The sequence below is a fragment of the Bicyclus anynana genome, chromosome 5 (assembly GCF_947172395.1).
Source record: "Bicyclus anynana chromosome 5, ilBicAnyn1.1, whole genome shotgun sequence".
NCBI classification, from domain to species: domain Eukaryota; kingdom Metazoa; phylum Arthropoda; class Insecta; order Lepidoptera; family Nymphalidae; genus Bicyclus; species Bicyclus anynana.
In genome coordinates this window covers 15,130,064-15,149,701 of record NC_069087.1, presented here as the reverse complement: position 1 = coordinate 15,149,701, position 19,638 = coordinate 15,130,064, and the positions used below count along the sequence as shown (strand labels likewise).

At 36.2% G+C, this 19,638-nt stretch overlaps 2 protein-coding genes across 3 annotated transcripts in view; one reads left to right on the top strand and one right to left on the bottom strand.

Moving 5' to 3' along the window:
* LOC112043550 (T-box transcription factor mls-1) overlaps positions 1 to 12,703 on the top strand; it is a 60,852-nt gene extending 48,149 nt beyond the window's left edge. For both annotated transcript variants that reach the window (XM_024079034.2, XM_024079026.2), the window contains 2 exons: positions 6,515 to 6,655; positions 11,687 to 12,703. In XM_024079034.2, coding sequence (XP_023934802.1) covers positions 6,515 to 6,655; positions 11,687 to 12,172 — 627 coding nt within the window. In that variant the 3' untranslated portion in view covers positions 12,173 to 12,703. The remainder of the gene's footprint in view (positions 1 to 6,514; positions 6,656 to 11,686) is intronic.
* Positions 12,704 to 13,839: 1,136 nt separating this feature from the next.
* On the bottom strand, positions 13,840 to 17,558 carry LOC112043534 (ankyrin repeat and MYND domain-containing protein 2). The gene is made up of 2 exons (XM_024079001.2): positions 17,244 to 17,558; positions 13,840 to 17,155 (listed from the first exon to the last, which is right to left on the bottom strand). The coding sequence occupies exons 1-2, from the start codon at positions 17,442 to 17,444 to the stop codon at positions 16,169 to 16,171; spliced, it is 1,188 nt and encodes a 395-aa protein (XP_023934769.1). The 5' UTR covers positions 17,445 to 17,558; the 3' UTR covers positions 13,840 to 16,168.
* Positions 17,559 to 19,638: the final 2,080 nt, after the last annotated feature.

The window sequence follows — 19,638 nt, the reverse complement described above, 5'->3', positions numbered from 1 at the left end:
CAATGTCGACTTAAAATAGTGATTTTTTTGTTCGGTGTTAACTACACGTGGTTCAATGTGATTGTCATGGATGACCTTTAGCTAGCATCATGCTTAATGACCTTAGCAGTGTCTCAATAGATGGGCCTAAAAAAGGCTCATCATCATGCATGTGTTGGAATTCTATGCCTGTGTTGACTGCGGAACCCTTAAAAAATTAAAACAGTAGCAACACTTGGAGATAATGTAAATGCACCCAGAGGGTAATTTAATAGGCACGTGCATGTTCTACTTGGCTGGTTCGTGAAATTAATTAAAATAGGAATGCTTGTACGAATACGAGTATGTTGCAATGAGTAGGTAAATGTGGGCTAATACCTCATTAGACTTTCAGTTTATCCATAGTAGTAGATCGATTACAAGGTCGTAATTTGACCGTAAATCGCATAATTTTTTTAAATTTGAACTTGGGTTCTCTGATGAAAGTATTTTCTTGGTGAAATTCTAAAATTGTATGGCGACATATCCGCAAATTATTGTTTGATAGTATTGTATATTATAGCCTCAATACGAGTAGCACTGTCAAAGGGTTAGAGGTACATGGTTCGATCCCCGACCATTACCCACGACCCAGTCGTAATATAGTCTTTTCCGACTAAATTGAGGGGGACAAAAGAGGGAATATTAAGCATATTTAAAAGATATAGCGAGTATTCTTGAAAAAAAACGAGGAATTTTCAAAGAAAGATAGTTTTTTTGGACATATCTACCTAAGAACTAAAACTTGATTTTTTTAAAGCACAACTTATCTAAATAGTAAATACTCAATCGTAGATACTGCTTACATACGAGTAAGTGATAGTAATTGACTCCGTACTCATTAAAACAAAAAATAAAACCTAGTTGGCAATTTGTTTTTATGTCTTGTTTAATCGCTTTTAATGCCTTTTAAATATGTTGGTATTTGTTAACTGTTGAGCAAAGAGTAATTTGTAATTGCATTTAAATATAAAAGTTAATGGTGAGTTAAATTGCATTAATTGGTTGTAAGAATGTACCTTTGACGATCTTGTAACTTGCAAACGTTCTTACTAAGAGCGTCATCATACTGGGATATTTTCACGCGCGGTTGTTAAGAGCGTGATGAACGCAGCCAATATGCATAGCGAGAGTATTGTTTTTCGTTGGCAGTGTGTTTATGTTACTCTTAGTGACATATAAAGTACCTACTGAGAACTTGATATTTTATTATAATTATCATGATCTCAATACTTTACTTAATCATTACAACATAATATACATTATAACTTTGAACTAAGTGAGGAATTTAAAATTTCTAAATTCTGTCAAATCTCAGGTTTGGTCCATCGGCAAAAAGATACCCCTTACTTGCCGGTCGAGCATAAACTACTCAAGAATATAAGTTGTATAAATATACACTTAATAGCTTTAACTGTATTCATTTAATTTTAAAAAAACTATTTAAATTTCAGTCAAAGTTAACAATGCCAAATAATTAATGAAAATTTGCTTTTCTATTATGTTTTCTAGCCTTATTTAGAAATACATATGGAAAATATTTCTCGCAAAATTGCGTTGGTGCGCGGTGGATCTGAGCTCCATATCGTCTCTCCTTGAGTAAAAAGGTCTGGCCCTGTATTAGGCCATTAAAATAGTGAGTTAATGATGATGGAAAATATTAATCTTATTCAACATGGTTCTTAATTATAAAACGTGCGTGTAACACTGCATGTGTGGCAATGTCACACAGAGCAAAGCCTCGGGTCGGGCTTATCAAGTAAACTTTTATTTTTCCACTCGATTAATAAAACATTATAGTAAGCTTTTACGGAGTTAACGAGCATTAATTTATGTCGCTCGTCAATATTATCTTCATCTGTGTACCTACATGTAATAAAATTGTAGCGAGCTCTTGACTCATCGATTAGATATCAACTGAAGTTATCTACTTAGGTTTATCCTTGTTTGTAAGTACACTTAAGTAAGTAAATTATGCTTATAAATAACGTTTACATTTTAAATACAATTTTAATGAATCTTTGACAGGTATTTCTTGAAATCGATTCCCGATTCGCAATTTACACAAAAAGTAGTATAAGTACCTATTACAAACTTTTAGAAAATTTGGCAATAATAGTAGATGTCTTTTTTATTTTTCATCTACCTAATAATATTTACTAGCTGACCCGGCAAATATTATTGTGCCATATATATATATATATATATTTTTCAAAGAAATACGAGTATACGAGTACAAACTTATCAGTGGTTTAGATCAAAACATGTCCTGTACTGGATGTACAGGACAAGTTGGCTGATGGCTGATGTTTACAAGCACTACTGAAATGTCAGGCAATTGTATTATATAGTTAATGGTGAAAATTAAAGTAGAAAGCTTAAAAATCTTGTCAATCCTCAATGCTGTATTTAGAAAGATGTTGGAGTAGAAACGAAAAATCACCCATAATATCCTCAAAACCTCTCACTGCAGCTGACTCTGTTAAATTTAAATTCAAACAGTGGCAATGTATCCTCATAGCCTTCATTGCAGTTGACTCGGGCTTTTAAAAATTTAAATTCAAACAGTGGCTATATCAACTCGACCCGCAGTTAAGCGCGACGTCCTCATGGACTGCCGACTGCCGTCTATCGGCGTCGTGCAAAGATAAAAAACATGCAACCTGCAATTAGCTTAAACGTCTAGACGACTTTATCTCCTCATCGACTCGACATGTGTTCGACTAACATAGAGTGACACACTGGCATGCAATTAGACGCGTTGCAACGGCGACGTGACTAGATCAACGTCCCGTGTGTTGTTTTCGAAAGGTCTTGTGAACCTTGTTCAGGATCAGGAAAACTCGAGTTAAGTAAGGAACTGAAATGTCCTAGGAAGGTTTGATGATGACATATTTTACATTCTGAGCTCAATGGCCAGCGGAGTCGGTCACTGGAGTAAGATTTTTTAGGGCTATATTAATATAAGCCACGTCTTAATTTTTCCGGCATCTATGGCAACAGCTTCGGATAAGAATGGGCACGTCAATATCCTAGTAAAGGGAATCCAACTCTCAGCTTGAATTCGAATTATTTAGATATCCTTGGTGCTGATAACCCTAGCCCTTGTAGCTAGTTTTAATTTTAAGTTTTCGACTAACTACCACCATTAGGTATCTAATAAGTTAAGAATATTTGAGAACAACTGCGTAAAAGCTCTTAATGTGCAATATGGTCTGTTAACTGCTTTATTATAATAAATATCTTAGCCACAAAATCGTAAATGCTCCAAAACTATGTAATTTATAATTTATAATAGTACAATTGAAAGAAGACTACTTTTAAGTATCGTGCGACAAATAATTTTTAAATACTAGCGGACGCCCGCGACTTCATCCGCTTTTAGACCTCTTTAATCCAGCCCTTACAGTAGTATCGCTGTAAAATTTGAGTAAGTTCTCCCGTTTTCCAAACATTTTCCTTCACTGCTCTGCTCCTATTGATCGTAGCGTGATGAAAAGTATACTATAACCTGCCCAGGAGTATGAAGAATAATTGCGCCAAGTTTCATTAAAATCCGACGAGTAGTTTTTGTTTCTATAACGAACAGACAGACAGACAAAAATTTTACTGATTGCTTTTTTGGCTTCAGTATCGATCACTAATCACCCCCTGATAGTCATTTTGGAAATATATTTCATGTACAGAATTCACCTCTCTACAAATTTATTATAAGAAAGACAAGATTGCTAGGGTAAAGAAAGTCCACATACTCCTTTTACTTAATAACAGTAATTGATAATGAGGTTTATGTTGATTCACTTGAGGTTTTAGATATTTTTTCGTTGCTTTTAGCTACTTTACCGTGAAGATACAAATGTAGATAGATATAATTGTTACATAGTAGGTAAATTGATATGAATTTAAATTATTTAAGGGAACGTTAAATTAGGCATTTTCATGTAAAATGAATTCTAATTAATTACAACATGTTTTTTATCTGTAGTATTTTATTTTACGTGAAACTACATTTTAATAAAATCCAATTAAAAATGTTATTTGATTTGTAAAAATTAAACAGATAAAACTTTATTATACTAATGCACATTGCACACACATATCTTTAACATCAGATCGTATGCCGTAACTGAATTAAAAACCACTGCAGCTAAACAGTTAATCTAAAATCAGATATAAAAAATCCTACAATGTACAGAAAAATTAATTCCCATTTCCCGTGATATACCTTTTTGTTTATATTTTCTTAATACCTTGTATAAGATGTATTTGTATACAATAAAATTAGAAAATTCAGCGAATCTATACTAATATTATAAAGCTGAATACTTTGTTTGTTTGCGAATCTATACTTCTATACTAATATTATAAGACTTTGTTTGTTTGTTTGTTTGTTTGATTGAACGCGCTAATCTCTGGACCTACAGGTCCGATTTGAAAAATTCTTTCAGTGTTAGATAGCCCATTTATCGTATCATATACATATATAATTTATAAATTATTCCCATATTCTTACGGGAACGGAAACCACGCGGGTGAAACCACGCGGCGGCAGCTAGTATTTTATATAGGTATAAGTATTTGTTATTCAATCACGAATCAAAGGATGATCGTATCTGGATAAAATTTGACAAAGAAATAAATTCCATGTCTTTTAAAGCTACTTTCTATCCCGATATTCACACAGGACTAGCATCCAAACCAATGTAAAACACAGCTTTTGACGGCCTCCGTGGCGCAGTGGTATGCGCGATGGATTTTCAAAACGGAGTTCCTGGGTTCGATCCCCGGCTGGGCAGATTGAGATTTTCTTAATTGGTCCAGGTCTAGCTGGTGAAAAGCTTCGGCCGTGGCTAGTTACCACCCTACCGGCAAAGACGTACCGCCAAGCGATTTAGCGTTCCGGTACGATGTCGTGTAGAAACCGAAAGGAGTGTGGATTTCATCCTCCTCCTAACAAGTTATCCCGCTTCCACCTTAGACTGCATCATCACTTACCATCAGGTGAGATTGTAGTCAAGGGCTAACTTATCAAGAATAAAAAAAAAAAAGCTAGTGCCATCCGGAGCACAAACAGATCGTATATCACAATTCGGTAGTCGCGTAAAAAGTGTTTCTAACCGTAAAAAAGTGTACAAGTACATGAAAACACAAAACAGAACCCTTTACGCTTGGAGTGCACCGGGTGCGGCGCCCGCAGGTAGCGATCACGATAAGCCTGTCTCGTAGCGGCGTGTGTAGCCGCCGCAACATACAGACGTGTCGCCAAATTGTTTTTTGTACTTAACATCTAGTCTAAGCACTTTGTGGTTTTTAATTAAAAATCATTGGAACATCAGGCGTAGTTGGCGAAAGTTTGTCTAATAACTGACTTATACAAATAAGAGGATATGACAAAATTCGTCATAAACAGAAGTTGAAAAGCACAAATATCTACTTTATCGAATTTTCTATTTAATAGTTGTTGCATAATGGTACAACTCGTATCTATTTAATATTTGGTTCTGTATACCTATAATTTTTTACTCCCTGTTGTCAGACTGTCCCTGTTGTCAGACTTTTAATTTTTTACTCCCTGTTGTCAGACTTATAATTTTTTACTCCCTGTTGTCAGACTGGCTGCGTTTGGTACCATTATAATCATAAAATGAGTTTTATGTTAACGAATTCATTTGTCACCATCATTTTCCAATAATGTAAAATACCATTGATATTGATAATGATGGACATTGTATTGGGGCCCAAGGTAAATAATAATTTAGCCCGCAACGGAAAGCGCAGAGTTTATACACTATACTACAGCCTTTCTTGATGAATACTGTTTACCAACAAACAAATTAAAAATGAGGGTATAAATCACTAGTAATTTCACACCTAATAACAATTATAGTTAACTTCTTCCTTAAACTAATGAAAACAAATTTGATTATTATGCTTAGAACAATTAGATATAGTTAATATATTTTATATAAAATTTTATAAACAAACCATACATAATTTAAAATAAACAAGCTATAAAATGTCATGCGTTTTGTACCTTCATTTCTAATTTATTTGTTGGTAAACAGTACTCATCAAGAACAGTTTTTTTTTCGTGTTGAGTAAGTGCCGATGGCTCCATGTGGGACCACTACGGCGTCACCGGGGGGTTTGGGCGAGCGCAGAAGCATCGCCTGATGAGACCCGAAGGCTGAAATAAAGATAGAGGACGGAACTGCTCTCTAAGGGCGTCTCCTATGTAACCGTGATCTGAGTGAATCAGTCCGGACGCCCCCGAGATCGTGAGTTTAGAAAACCCACGTCCGGGCGACGTTAGATATCGGGGATCAAGAACGGCTGTAGTATAGTTTGCAGCGCGGCCGAATATAAGCGCTCAAGTATACTTGGTCGCCTTTAGTGGGCGGCCTACTTGCAGGAAGCTATGTCTGTGATAATGATGGTGATGATGATGATGTTGATGATGATGATGATGATGATGATGATGATGTGTTGGTTGCAGATGGTGCTGACGTCGATGCACAAATACCGGCCGCGCGTGCTGGTGGTGCGCGCGCGCGACGCTGCGGCGCTGGCCTGGGGCGCGCCGCACGCCTCCTTCTCCTTCGCCGAGACTGAGTTCATCGCTGTCACCGCTTACCAGGTAACTACATCTCTTTCTATGTTCAGGCAGGCGTCAATTGCCGAAGTTCATCGTAATCTACTTGAGAAAAACCTAGCGACAAAGTTGCTAGTCGAGAGACGCTTCGAGAGATGTTCAAGCTGCGACTAAAATTCCTGAACGTAACGTACTAACGTTTGGTGTGGAGATGGTCCAAAATTGTATGGAGCCCAGGATCACTCATTGTACCCTAGCGGAAATAAAAGAAAATATTTTTTTTAACTATTTTTGATTATACAAATCTACGAATTTACTTTAATTTTTTCGAAATAATATTTATTATCTCCCAAGAAATGCAACACTAATACGGGTAATAATGGCGGGTTGATGACGTTTTCATTATAGTAATCGATTTGACGTTTGCTGTCAATTGTCATGTCATAGTTACTTTAAGGGCGCCATCTTGATAAAATTCAAAAACTTGGGTTTTAATTATATTTATTTCTTTTTAATTAGTTACATTTATTCACTCTAATATCTTTTAATAAAATCCTTGTATTTTTTTAATTTTAATGATACGGGGAACAAGAGTGGACCTGAAATGGACCATCTCCTTTTATATGGTTTGGATGACGTCGCTTGGATTCAGTTTTTCATAGCAAAATTACTAGGTAATTCACAATTCTTGATTAATTTTAAGTACAAGTAAGCTCTTGACAGCGATGTCATTTAATTTGATATGCATTTGCCACTCGGGTGGTAAAAACACACTACATAGCGCGGTAGCAAAACTCAGACATCAGCCAATTTATATTTTTCGGGACTTAAGCAACCAAACCATTAAGAATTGTAACAAAAATAGTTTGATTTCCTAAAAACGCTTTTTTATTAGGCACCTGAAGTTTTCGAAGGTGAACCCCAGTAGGAAATAACCGATACGATCAAACTCAATTTCTACGAAATCGTAGTACGTTACCCAGAAAACGGCGTGATTCGCACTTGTGAGTAACATCAGATTTTTTTGGTCCTCCAAGGCGCCAAAGCTTTCACAGCACACGCCGGGCAAAAAATTCCGAGATTGCGACGCCGGCTTCGGTCATCGGCGACGGTTATGAAAACAAAAGCAGCTAATTTAAAAATTCGTCGGCCCGTTTGCTTAACAGTTCTGCATTGTTTGAGTAAAGTGCGAGATTTGGTGATTCAACGGTTACTCAGTAACACTAACTTAGCTAACTAACGGCGTCTTTGTTTTGTAGCACTTACTGATAACTTGATAATAGATACCATTTGTAAGGTCAAGTGCATAATTCTAGCTTCTGGAATTGACAGACAAACAATGAACTATCTTTCTTAGAACAAAATTGTCGCAAACAATGTCAGCACTGAAACATAATCCCATTGATTTTAGTCTATTAAATGTACGGTTCTTAAAGATAAAAGTATACAGCTAGTTAAGTATTGGACAATTCTAATACTCTTATTGTTACTTAGTTTTAGAGCTAAAGGGGCTGCAATACTTCAGAACTTTATAGCCGTGTTACCTACCTATACGTACCAGTGTATACATATAATACTATCGTCGTTATCAACCCATATTCGGCTCACTGCTGAGCTCGAGTCTCCTCTTAGAATGAGAGGGGTTAGGCCAATAGACCACCACGCTGGCCCAATGCGGATTGGCAGACTCCACACACGCAGAGAATTAAGGAAATTCTCTGGTGTGCAGGTTTCCTCACGATGGTTTCCTTCACCGTTTGAGACACGTGATATTTAATTGTATTAAAATGCACATACCTAACTGAAAGTTAGAGGTTCATGCCCCTTGACCAAATTCGAACCTACGACTTCCGAATCGCAGACAGATGTCATATCCACTGGGATATCACGGCTCAATAATACTATACACTATACTAATGTGTATAATAAGCGTCCCGTAATAGATCTGCCGCCCTGTGGCGCCCTCCCGCTGTTTGTTTTCTTACACAGAGCTTTTTCCTTTTCTCGCTCAGCGGTACGCGTCATTTTCTTGCATAATCCATCGTGCAGTAATTAGGTCGAGCCGACTCCTCGCGGCGCGCTTTATGTTGACGGCAACGAGGCGCGAACTGCTTCTCGCGTCCATTTACAATTACGATTACGGTGCCGGCGGCTTTGTGGGATAATCCCGGAATTGTCCGCATAACGGGACAGCGTGTTCGACAATGGCCGGCGGCGTATCATTACGCATTATCCCCGCTCGAACGTCCACCAGTCATCTCATTGTTACGAATTACCATCGAATTAGAAAATCCCCTTCACGATAGCCGACGCCCATTTAAAAGCGTAACTAGGTGGCACGCCAGCCCAGCTAACAATGCACGATTTACGATTACCACACAAACGCACCGAAAATATTTATACATGATTAATCATCTCGTCTAGACGTCGCATGTTTGTAAATCTCCACTCGATAGTTTTGCCGATAGCTAAGTCAAATTTACACAGACCTAATTACATATTGAAAAAAACTGGCGACGGGACAGTCGCAAATATGTGAAATAGTAAACGCAAAAAGTAAAAGCAACTGCAGGTTTGTGGCGTGACGTCACGGCGACAGGGCGGACCGGGGGCGGCGCCTTGCACATCTCGAGCGTTCGTTTTAACTAACCGACTAATTTTAAAAGGCGTTTGAAGAGAGTGAAAAACGAAGCTTTTAGCGAGCTTCTCGAACTCGCTAAGTTGTACGGTTATCTGGTGCGCTAAGCAAACGGCACCCGCCGGCGCCGCCTTATCACATCTTGTAAACAGTCTTTTACAAGTGACTTCGCGTATCGCGACGGGACTATTTGCCGTTGGGATTTCGCTAGATAAACTCGGATGGCACTCACCAAGTGACTACGAAATGTTGATGTAGCATTGTTGATTATCGACTCCATGTTAATGGATTTTAATTACCTGGTCAGAATCTGAAGAATCTGTTAAAATATAAACAATTATTATTAATACTAGGTACGTCTCGCAGCTGTCAAGAAGAGTAGGTATCAAAAGACTTTAATTTAATTTAACATTTAGTAGGTAAATAGACTTAGAGGTCTGTATTTAGTTGCAATCATACCCAATTAGGAACTGGAACTACCTGTACCTCTGTGTTCTGTTTTGAATATTATTTTAACTATTATCATATTTTGTACTATCTTGAAGTAATAACGCAATCTCGCACAGTTCCGAGACACCATACACCTCTACGATTTATTCAGAATGGCGCAAAAATTTTTGGCAAAAGCTAAACTTTATCCATTTGATGCAAATCGTCTTATCTGACGAAATCCAATATACCGAATCAGCCGCTTAAATACTTACATAAATTAAATTTATACATTCTCAAATAAACAAACTTTTGTTTGACACGGGATCGTTATTTAAAATCCAACTCTTTTACCAAATCCACTACCAGACTGTCTTAAACATACAAGTGTTCCAATTTTGCCATTAAAAGTACTGAAAGCAAAAAAAAAAAAAGCGCAGGAAGTAAATAAGTATCACATTTCGCGTTTCAGTTAGCTGGGGCGCATTGCTTGGCGCCTGTGGTCTCCAGACCGGCGATGCGCTCACGCCACGCTAATTGGCCTGTCGCCACCACACATGACACATGTGCGACAATCATCCTCAGCTCCACAGGCTATTAGTTGTAGGATACGGAAACGGATGTTTGAATTGCATTCCCATTGAGATAAGGAACTCACCGTAACATTGGAACAAGCATTATTACAAGCAATAGTACATATTATCTGATTTTCCAGCATTAAAATTGTCTATCGTCGCTTACCTACTATAATTTTATTACAGTTAGGTATGTGTAGAATAAACTAGAATTTCTTTCGCGTTCGTCCGCTACCATCTTAGAATTCGTCGTCCCGCGACTTAGTCCGCGTGGCATTCAGTTTATCACAAATCCCGAGGGAACCATTGATTTTTCCGGGATGGAAAGTAGCCTACGTGTTAGTCCAGGGTCTTAATTCTTTTTAATAATAAAGAAAAAGTTAATATTAGTTTCAAATTTCAGCCAAATCGGTTCAGTAGTTGCGGTGTTAAAGACTAACAAACATAACTTTCGCGTTTATAATAATTATTAGAATATTTGTAGATAGATTTCAGTCGTTCGCTATTCGTTTCTGTGGTAAGGGACCTGTCTACATATGATGAGTTGCTTATCTGTGAAAATGTACCTACTAGCTTTTCGATAGCATATTACCGAAAGCTTTATAGCTACCTATTAAGACAACAATAGATTTTTTTATTTTCATCCCTTTGTGATCGTTTAATACATAAGATTAACAAACTTAAATAAATTAACAAATTTAAGAAAATGTAGCAAAGTAGAAAGACGACAAGAAAAACCAATCGGGTATTTACCTACACAACATTGATTATAATTTGTAGGTGGGCCCGACGAATACGTAGCTAAGTAATTAAAAGAGAAATAAAAACATTGGTAGGTAACCGCCAAATAGATTCATTAAAATGATGTAGAAATCGTGACGGCATGCGAGGATGTGAAGTCACAATAGTTATCTGGCCACCTTGTAGATTAATAACTCTATCAAATTAAAACTTAATAGCAATAGCAAATCAATATCTTAAATGAACGCCATGAAAAAACAACTAGTGGTCAATTTGTGCAATCACTTTCTACTACAAACGTATTATTTGGTGAAATTTCTATAAACTATAGATTTTCACTTTTATACACAGTAACGAGCTTGACTGCCTTAGATACCACTAGGTGTACCTACATCTGAAAGCAAACTGACTTTCAGGAATAGCTTGACTGTATCTATTACTACATACATACTTTATGAAGTTTATTTTTTAGTTTGTAAAGTTTAAGTTAGTAGTAGTACTGGCTGGGAGGCTTCACCGTGGCTAGTTACCACCCTACCCGCAAAGACATAACGCCAAGCGATTTAGCGTTCCGATATGATAAATGAATGAATGAATTAGATAAATGATCACTTACTATAAAACATCACATTAATACAATCATGATACTTGACAAAGAGTTATTAACTAATATTGTATTTTGTTTGTCCACAGAACGACAGGATAACAAAACTGAAGATCGACAACAATCCATTCGCGAAGGGTTTCAGAGCCTGTGGTCAGTCCAAGTGCAAAAGAAAGAACGTGGAATCAGATGGCAGCAATGAAACTCAAAATGAGACTACTGACGCCAAACGCCCGTGTTCAGATGCAGCGTCTTCCTGTTCCGAAGAAGGCAGCCTCCGGTCTTCATCGCCGAGATCTCCGCCATTAATAGATTCGCCAGCCCCCCTCGTGGTACCGGAGAACGTCAGTCCTCCACCCACATTCTACCCCCCTGAGTTACCATACATGAATCCTCTACATATGCCGATGCCTTTAGGAATGTGGCCTGCCAACACTTTAGCGGGTAGTTTCCTAAGTTCTTCATGGGGTGCTGCACTCCCCCCTCCCCCTGCAAACCTCCGTTCACCACCACCCCCCGCTCCGTGCCGACGCATCAAAAGTTTTACGATCAGCGCTCTACTGGGCGAAGGCTGATCCCACTTCTGAATTTTAGATAATGTTTTTTAATTTATCCTGATTTCTGTTATGGAAATCTGACGGGCATAATATGCAATATTTACATTGTAATGTAAATAATTATATCGATGTTACTTCCTAAAGCTACCTCGTAGATAGATGATAATTGATAACGAATAGGGTTGAACTTACCCGACTACGACAATGAACGGTTTTTAGGGCTGTAGATATCTTTTTTGTCTGTTGTCATAGTCTTTTTTGAGGTTATGACAAATCTTAAGATCGAGACAGACAAAAAAACGCCATGAAAAGTTGTTAATAGATATGTAGGTTACACATTATACATAGTAGTCGGGTGCGGTTCTCAAAGTTTAGGTATATTATTATATTTTATGTGATAAATGTGCCTTATGCAAACTTAATTACCTATTAATAATAAGCTAGCTGTTTGTTTAAATAAACTATGTCTAATTTATGCACTTTAATCTAAGTGTAGATAATGTACATAGAAACTATTATAAGAAAGTTAATAAATTTTTTAAGTAATAAGTATTTTGTTTTGATTTCTTCACCTTAACTACCAAGTTACATACATCATACATCTACTTAGTTTAGCACCTTCATTGGCCTATTTGAATAGCCTAATACAGAGGCAGGCCTACCGGCAAAGACTTACCGCCAAGCGAATTAGCGTTCCGGTACATGGTCTTGTAGAAACCAACAGAGGTGTGGATTTTCATCCTACTCCAAACAACTTAACCCGTTTCCATCTTAGATTGCATCATCACTTACCATTAGGTGAGATTGTAGTCAAGGGCTAACTTGTACCTAAATAATAAAAAAAAAACATCTATATAAATATTGATTATATTGAGAGCAGTGCCATAGCCCAGTGGATATGACCTTTGCCTTCGATCCGGAGGGCGTAGGTTCGAATTTTGTCCGGGACATGCACATGTAACTTTTCAGTTATGAGCATTTTAAGAAATTAAATATCACGTGTCTCAAACGGTGAAGGAAAAACATCGTGAGGAAACCTGCATACTGGAGTGTCTGAAGTCTGTCAATTCGCATTGGGCCAGCGTGGTGGAATTGTGACCTAACCCCTCTCATTATGAGAGGAGACTCGTACTCTACAGTAAGCCGAATATGGGATGTTATTGATGATGATAAAAATTTTTGGGGTTTTGGACTTTAGGCTCACCACGATGCTCCAAGCGAGTTGGCGGGCTTTTAGGGTGAAAATTTTGTGACTTTACTAAGAGGAATAGTGTTAAAACTGGCTTTATGATCCAGACATAAACCACTCAACTTTCTTTTGAAGATCTCTCCGGCTCAGCCCAGTATAAGCACCGCATACAAACGAGAGGTTCTGGACCCAGCTGGGCTGCTCACCAGGGGTGATGGCTCCTAACAACCCGATTCCTATCGGGTTACTTTTAAAAATCCACAAATTTTACGGACGTTAACAATATAATGCACTCAGCCAAAACCACATTCTGACTTAAAAATCACAAGAACGAGTTACCTACGAGAAAATTTCACTCTTTGCTACTGCTACTCACTAACTTCGAATAACTTTAGTGGATTTACGAATCCTAGCTAATGCGAGTATTTCTTCGATATACAATGATAACCTGACAAAGGAAGAAAGTAACAATCAGAAGGTAATAAAAAAGACAGAATTTTGTGTAATATTTTTTTACTATTACATTTTTAAATCAAAGTGATACTAATGTATACAGTGACACAAGAATTACTCTAATTTAGTAAACACTTACAACAACAAGAATAAACTGGATTTACATGCCTACTATTCTTATTTAATAGAGAATAAACTGCAGCTCTGGAGGTAGCATTTAATTATTTTTAATTTCAACATTATAACCTATAAGCGAAGAGCTGGTGGGATTAGTGATGTTATTGCAGTAAATAAATAATACCTACTAATAATATAGAGGAGTAATATTTGTGGTATTGTAGAGAGCAATCTCTATCTGCCGAACCGTTTTTGAAAATTCCAAATATTACTACTTCGTCCTTCTCATAAACCTCCTTAATCCGGCCCTCTCACAAAATCCGTTTTTAGTAGACGTCTACTACCTAGGTATAATCTACCTCCCTGCCAAATTTCAATTTTGTATGTCAAGCGGTTTTCGAGATACCGTGATGAATGACCTTTCGCATTTATATATTAAAATGAGAAATATTGATCTGCCAACCGGAGAGAGCCTTCTGTGGTTATAATATATAGGTAGGCGTCCAGCCTACCACTAAGCTATATTATCTACTACAGAAGAAGGAAGCCGTCGTCTTCACTTCATTCATAATAATCACATGTTGTTTACAAAAGTTTAATTTAAAATACAACTTTAAAAGCGCTTCATTAAAAATCACCACCAGCTCTTGAACCACATATCAATAATATTATACAACCAATTCACATTTAAAGCACTGGCACAGAACAATACGGTAATTAACATTGGTGTTTGCCTATAATGACAAGCCATTTTAGTCCGAGAGCCATATGATGGACCTTCGCCAATTTATAAACGCTGAAAGTTAATAGATTAACCACATAAGTATGGTAGGGATTCAGGTTGAATTTGTTTCATAATTTATGAATTATTTACCTACCCTTATGTGAGTGCTAAAGTAAGCAAAATTAATCAGTGAGATATTCAAATTTAATGATTTTGTAATGCACCTAGCAACTAATGCCTAAGTTATAAATGATACATACATGATGAGTTATATGACAACACTGGCTGGATATTTTGTCAAGGTTCTTAGGAGATTGCAATTAAACTACAAAATATAATTTTACTATTTCTAGTAACTATCTGGTCCAGTAGGTTTTAGCAATCAAAAATGCTATATTTTGGTATTATTTAGTACATTTATTTTGAAGTCTGTAAATACAGGTCACAATCTCACAAAAATTCAAAGAAAATCTAAGAATATGTTCTATATCTACTATAGATAAAGTAACAGCCCCTGTAGACAAGTGGCACGTGATTCTCTTTCTACAACCGCAAACGCTTCGAAAATTAGAAAAATGTATGGGAATGACATTTGCTATCGACAGGTCACGTGATCAAGATCAGTTATTCCCATACCTACATTACCTATATTATACTAAACTATTTGATTATTATCACTACACATGGAGGTGCATGGTTGCAGATATTCAAAGCACCAGTATTTCTTCGTGTCATTATAAGCAGATACTACTGTTCTATGAGACATTAATTACTATTCCTATTAATTTATAAACACATTTAAATTCACAAGAAATTAGTCCTAAATGCATGTGGAATACAAAGCCTTGGTACAAGTATTAAACCTGCTTTATGAATAAATGTTTTTAAAACTATTATCTCTTTTAACACATTTTATATATTCATGTGATGTCTTTCATAAAATAATAAAAATAACATTAAATTCAACTTGAATGTCAAATTCTGTCTGTCTTTTGGTCATATAGTTAAAATAATTACAGTCAGTATAGTAATAATAAAAGAAAATACTATTTAATCATTTATTTCAAGTAGTCTTACTATATAATTACTTTTAAACAGTAAAGTATGCCTTTAAACAGACTATTACTAGACCAACAGGAAGTTATATAAATATATAACTTTAGAATAAAGATTTCTAATAGTCTAAAATAGTGTTGATTGAATAAATTTTATAAAGTATTTTCTTAAATTTAGTTAAAAATTGCATTTAATTATTAATTTTGAACATTACTTTGTGCCATGACTGTTGGCAAAGCGACATATAAGCAATGCAATAATGCATTGTCCACAAAAATTGCCTACATCTCTTAATATATTAATAAGCTAAAAAAGTATACTACAACACAGAAATTGTATGTATTGTGATTGAAAAATTTCCTACAATAATATGCACATAGCAAGTTTAGTATATGCACCAACTAAATAGAAGTTATGTTATTATCAGCAAAAATAATTGTGCCTTATAAATATTTGAAATCAAACTACAAATTCACTATCCAGCGACAAGATTCTGTAGTTCAGACGTCAATTCTGCAGCATCTACAATTGGTTTAGAGTTAGATGTGTTATTGGGAACGCTGGATTCTCTGTTGCAGGCCTTTTTATGGACAAACCAGTGCAGGCGCTGGCATTCTCTGTCGCAATACTGGACAGACTTGCATTTAGAACACTTTTTAGCTGGTTTCTCTTCCCCGCATGTGCTGCAGTATGGGATTGCATCCACAAACCCTCTCTGACCGTTAATAGTGCAGTTTATGATTGACAAAGCAGGAGGAGGGTCCTTACTCGTTAAAGAAGTAACCATCTGGTGGAAAGTTGTACATTCTCTATACGGAAACTCCCGCACACAATCCTTGAGGAATGAATCCATTAGATCTAAAGACACACCATCCTTTCCAGGTTTTAGAAGTTTCTTAGCAAACATCTCTACAATATCATGCTTCTTATCCTCTTTGTCTGCATTTGGCTTCTGTTTGTCTCTTATATTGTTTATTTCTCTTATGACATAAGCTAGGTAGTGATATTTAAAAGCCATCACTTCGTTTGTATCACTCCCTCGAGTCATTTCTCTCTTGCAAAGCATCTCAAGAACATTGCTAACCTTGTCTGCATTGTCCAATAAAGCTGGTGTGTGTTGTAAGTTAAGAGCTAATCTAACTGGATGGATATTTACACAGAGTACGAATTTGTGTAACGGTTCCACTAAGAATGGGGGCAGGTAAGGTTCAGTTTGTTGTCCCTGCGGAACAGAATAGAAGGAAATTTCACTCAACGGCACATAGTTGTTGATGGTTGCGACAGTGTGGTGGTTACCGACGAACGCAGCCATTTGCGAGGCGGTTCGCCCAACGGAGTTCGTCGTCATCGGCTTCGCTCCAGCGTCCAACAGCAGTTTGCACACTTCAGAGTTACCAGATAACGCGCCAAAGTGTAAGGCTGTGTAATTATACTCATGTTTGCCAGATATCACGTCTGCACCCTGCAATCGCGAAACAAAGAGGTTAACAATTAGGTGAAAACTATCTATTGTCATTATAGTGATGTACTAAATACTAATATGTACTCACTCTGTCGAGCAACAGTTGCACCATTTCCTTGCTACCCTTATAAGCAGCGTGCTGAAGTGCCGTCATACCATTTTCGTCGAAGAAATCGACGTTGCCTTTATGCTGCGCGAGGATACTCTTGAACTCCACCAGATCGCCCTGAGCTATCGCATTGAATATTATATGGTCAGGTGTAATTGGTTCTTCAGGTTTGTTTTCCATTGTGATTCACAATTTATCGCGTTATTAATAATTATTAATTACAGAAATACGCACGTAAAAGAATTTAAAGCTTTTTTTTAGAAAGCTGTCAGTGTCAAATGTCAATTTGGATTCAAATGACAATTGAAACTTATAGATTGGCATTCATTGTCAAAAACCACAAGGTTGCGTTCAGAAACGGAAAAAAATCACAGACTAATAATAATTATTTGTAGAGTGCGCGCAAGATAAGTTTCTCTGCGATTGGTGGCGCTCTTGATGCCAGCTGTACCGTGATCTCTTTTACCCGCCTAGAGATAGATAGAGATAAACGACAAGATGGCGGCATTTGATTAGTTCTTGATTTTGGCCACGCGCAAACTTGTCGTGTGGCGCACGTGATTTTGTTTGTCTGCCTGTGATTTTGTTTGGGTTTGAGTATCAGACTAATTACCAATGGAATAGTATCGCACCCACTACAGTCAGATACACCTGCCACACCTTGTTTCGGTCATAAATAATGCATCCGACTTTAACTACACAACTACACTAACAAAACTGTCATCCGTTTTTCAAGGAGGATGTGGACTCACACATAAAAAATATTTATTACAAATGAATATATTTTGTGCAATTTAAATAAGTTTAATATTTTTTTATAAATCCAATCCAATCCAAATTCAAAAAATAAATAATACAAAGATGAGAATTCAGCGGGCGCCATCAAAGCTTCTATTGTCTGTCTACGGGGAAAAAGCGGATATAACGTCATGATGATGTTAAGAATCCTTTTTGGCGGGAACATTAAAAAAGTGATGGAGTTTAGCGGGAAAATCCTAGGAATCACATTATCAGCTCTATTGAAAAAAATATTCAATATAGCTCTGTAAAGTTGCACAAGAAAAGTGGAGGTTGAACAAAAGGTTTTTAAGTGATTATTCCACTTTCTCGGTGGACTCTCGTTTGCCTTCGCCTTACTAAAGCAAAACATGCATAACTTGACTTGACTGAATATTAATAAAATAAATAATAGATTTGACCACTTTCGCACTATTTATAGGGCAAAAAAAGAAACATGTGAGTCTCGAACACAAACAAGAAATGATATTTATTGAACTGTCTTTATAGAATTTTGGTTTATCAAAGATTTTGGACAACATAAAGAAAGAAAGAAAGAAAGAAAGAAAATATATTTATTACTACATTATGCCACACACCACAATTATTTAAGAATAATACCCTGCGATATGTGGCATAACCTAGAAAAAGGTCCTAGCTCAGCATATTGCTGTATGCTCCCCATAAACAAAGAACATACAGCGCTGATTTTCAGCTAGGACCCAGTTCTAAGTGCCACCATGAAAACAGGCAACATAAACCTATATTTAAAGCAAAACCAAATTAAAACATATAACTAGTTTAAAACATATAAAAAAGAACAAAAAGAAAAATTATATAACATTAAAGTACCTACAGTATTAAAACCAACAATCAAATTTATTCCCAAGTTTAAATTTACCTACTATACTATTATTATTATATTTACTTACTATAACTACATAATAAATAAAAAAAGAAAAAGAATATTTATATAAAAATGTAATATGAATGAATAATTACTAAATTTGTACATTATTAAATATAATATTGATTACACATATAAGTTACACATAGTATAATATATAAATATTTGCTATAAGAAAGAAAACTCCGCCACATGAAGCTGGAATTCCATCTGTTTGTCGAGGAGAAATCGGTTCAATAATTTTTTGAATTTAAATTTAGACTTGATTTTTTTTATTGGTGGGGGAATATTATTCCAGCATTTAGTAGTAGTAACATTATAAATGACTTTTTTTATATATTACCGGAAATAGGTACCTACTCAAGAACATGGAGAAAAATAAACAAAACTATACCTACATAAGCCTCCGCGGTTTACCCTCTCGACTACGAAGTTATAGCTTCAATTACTTGATAAAAAATATTACTCGATAACTGGCTAAATGCGTATGCGAAGCCATACTAAAACAAAAAAAGGTGGTCTACGACATTGTGTGTATTTCTATTTTTTTTATATAATATTGACTGATATTGTACAAAACTTCCTTCATGATTAAGTATTATTAAATAATATTAACAATGAGTATCGTGTATTTCGAAAACGAGTCTACGATTTGGATCTTTTTTAGATAAACTTTTGAATTTAAAAGCT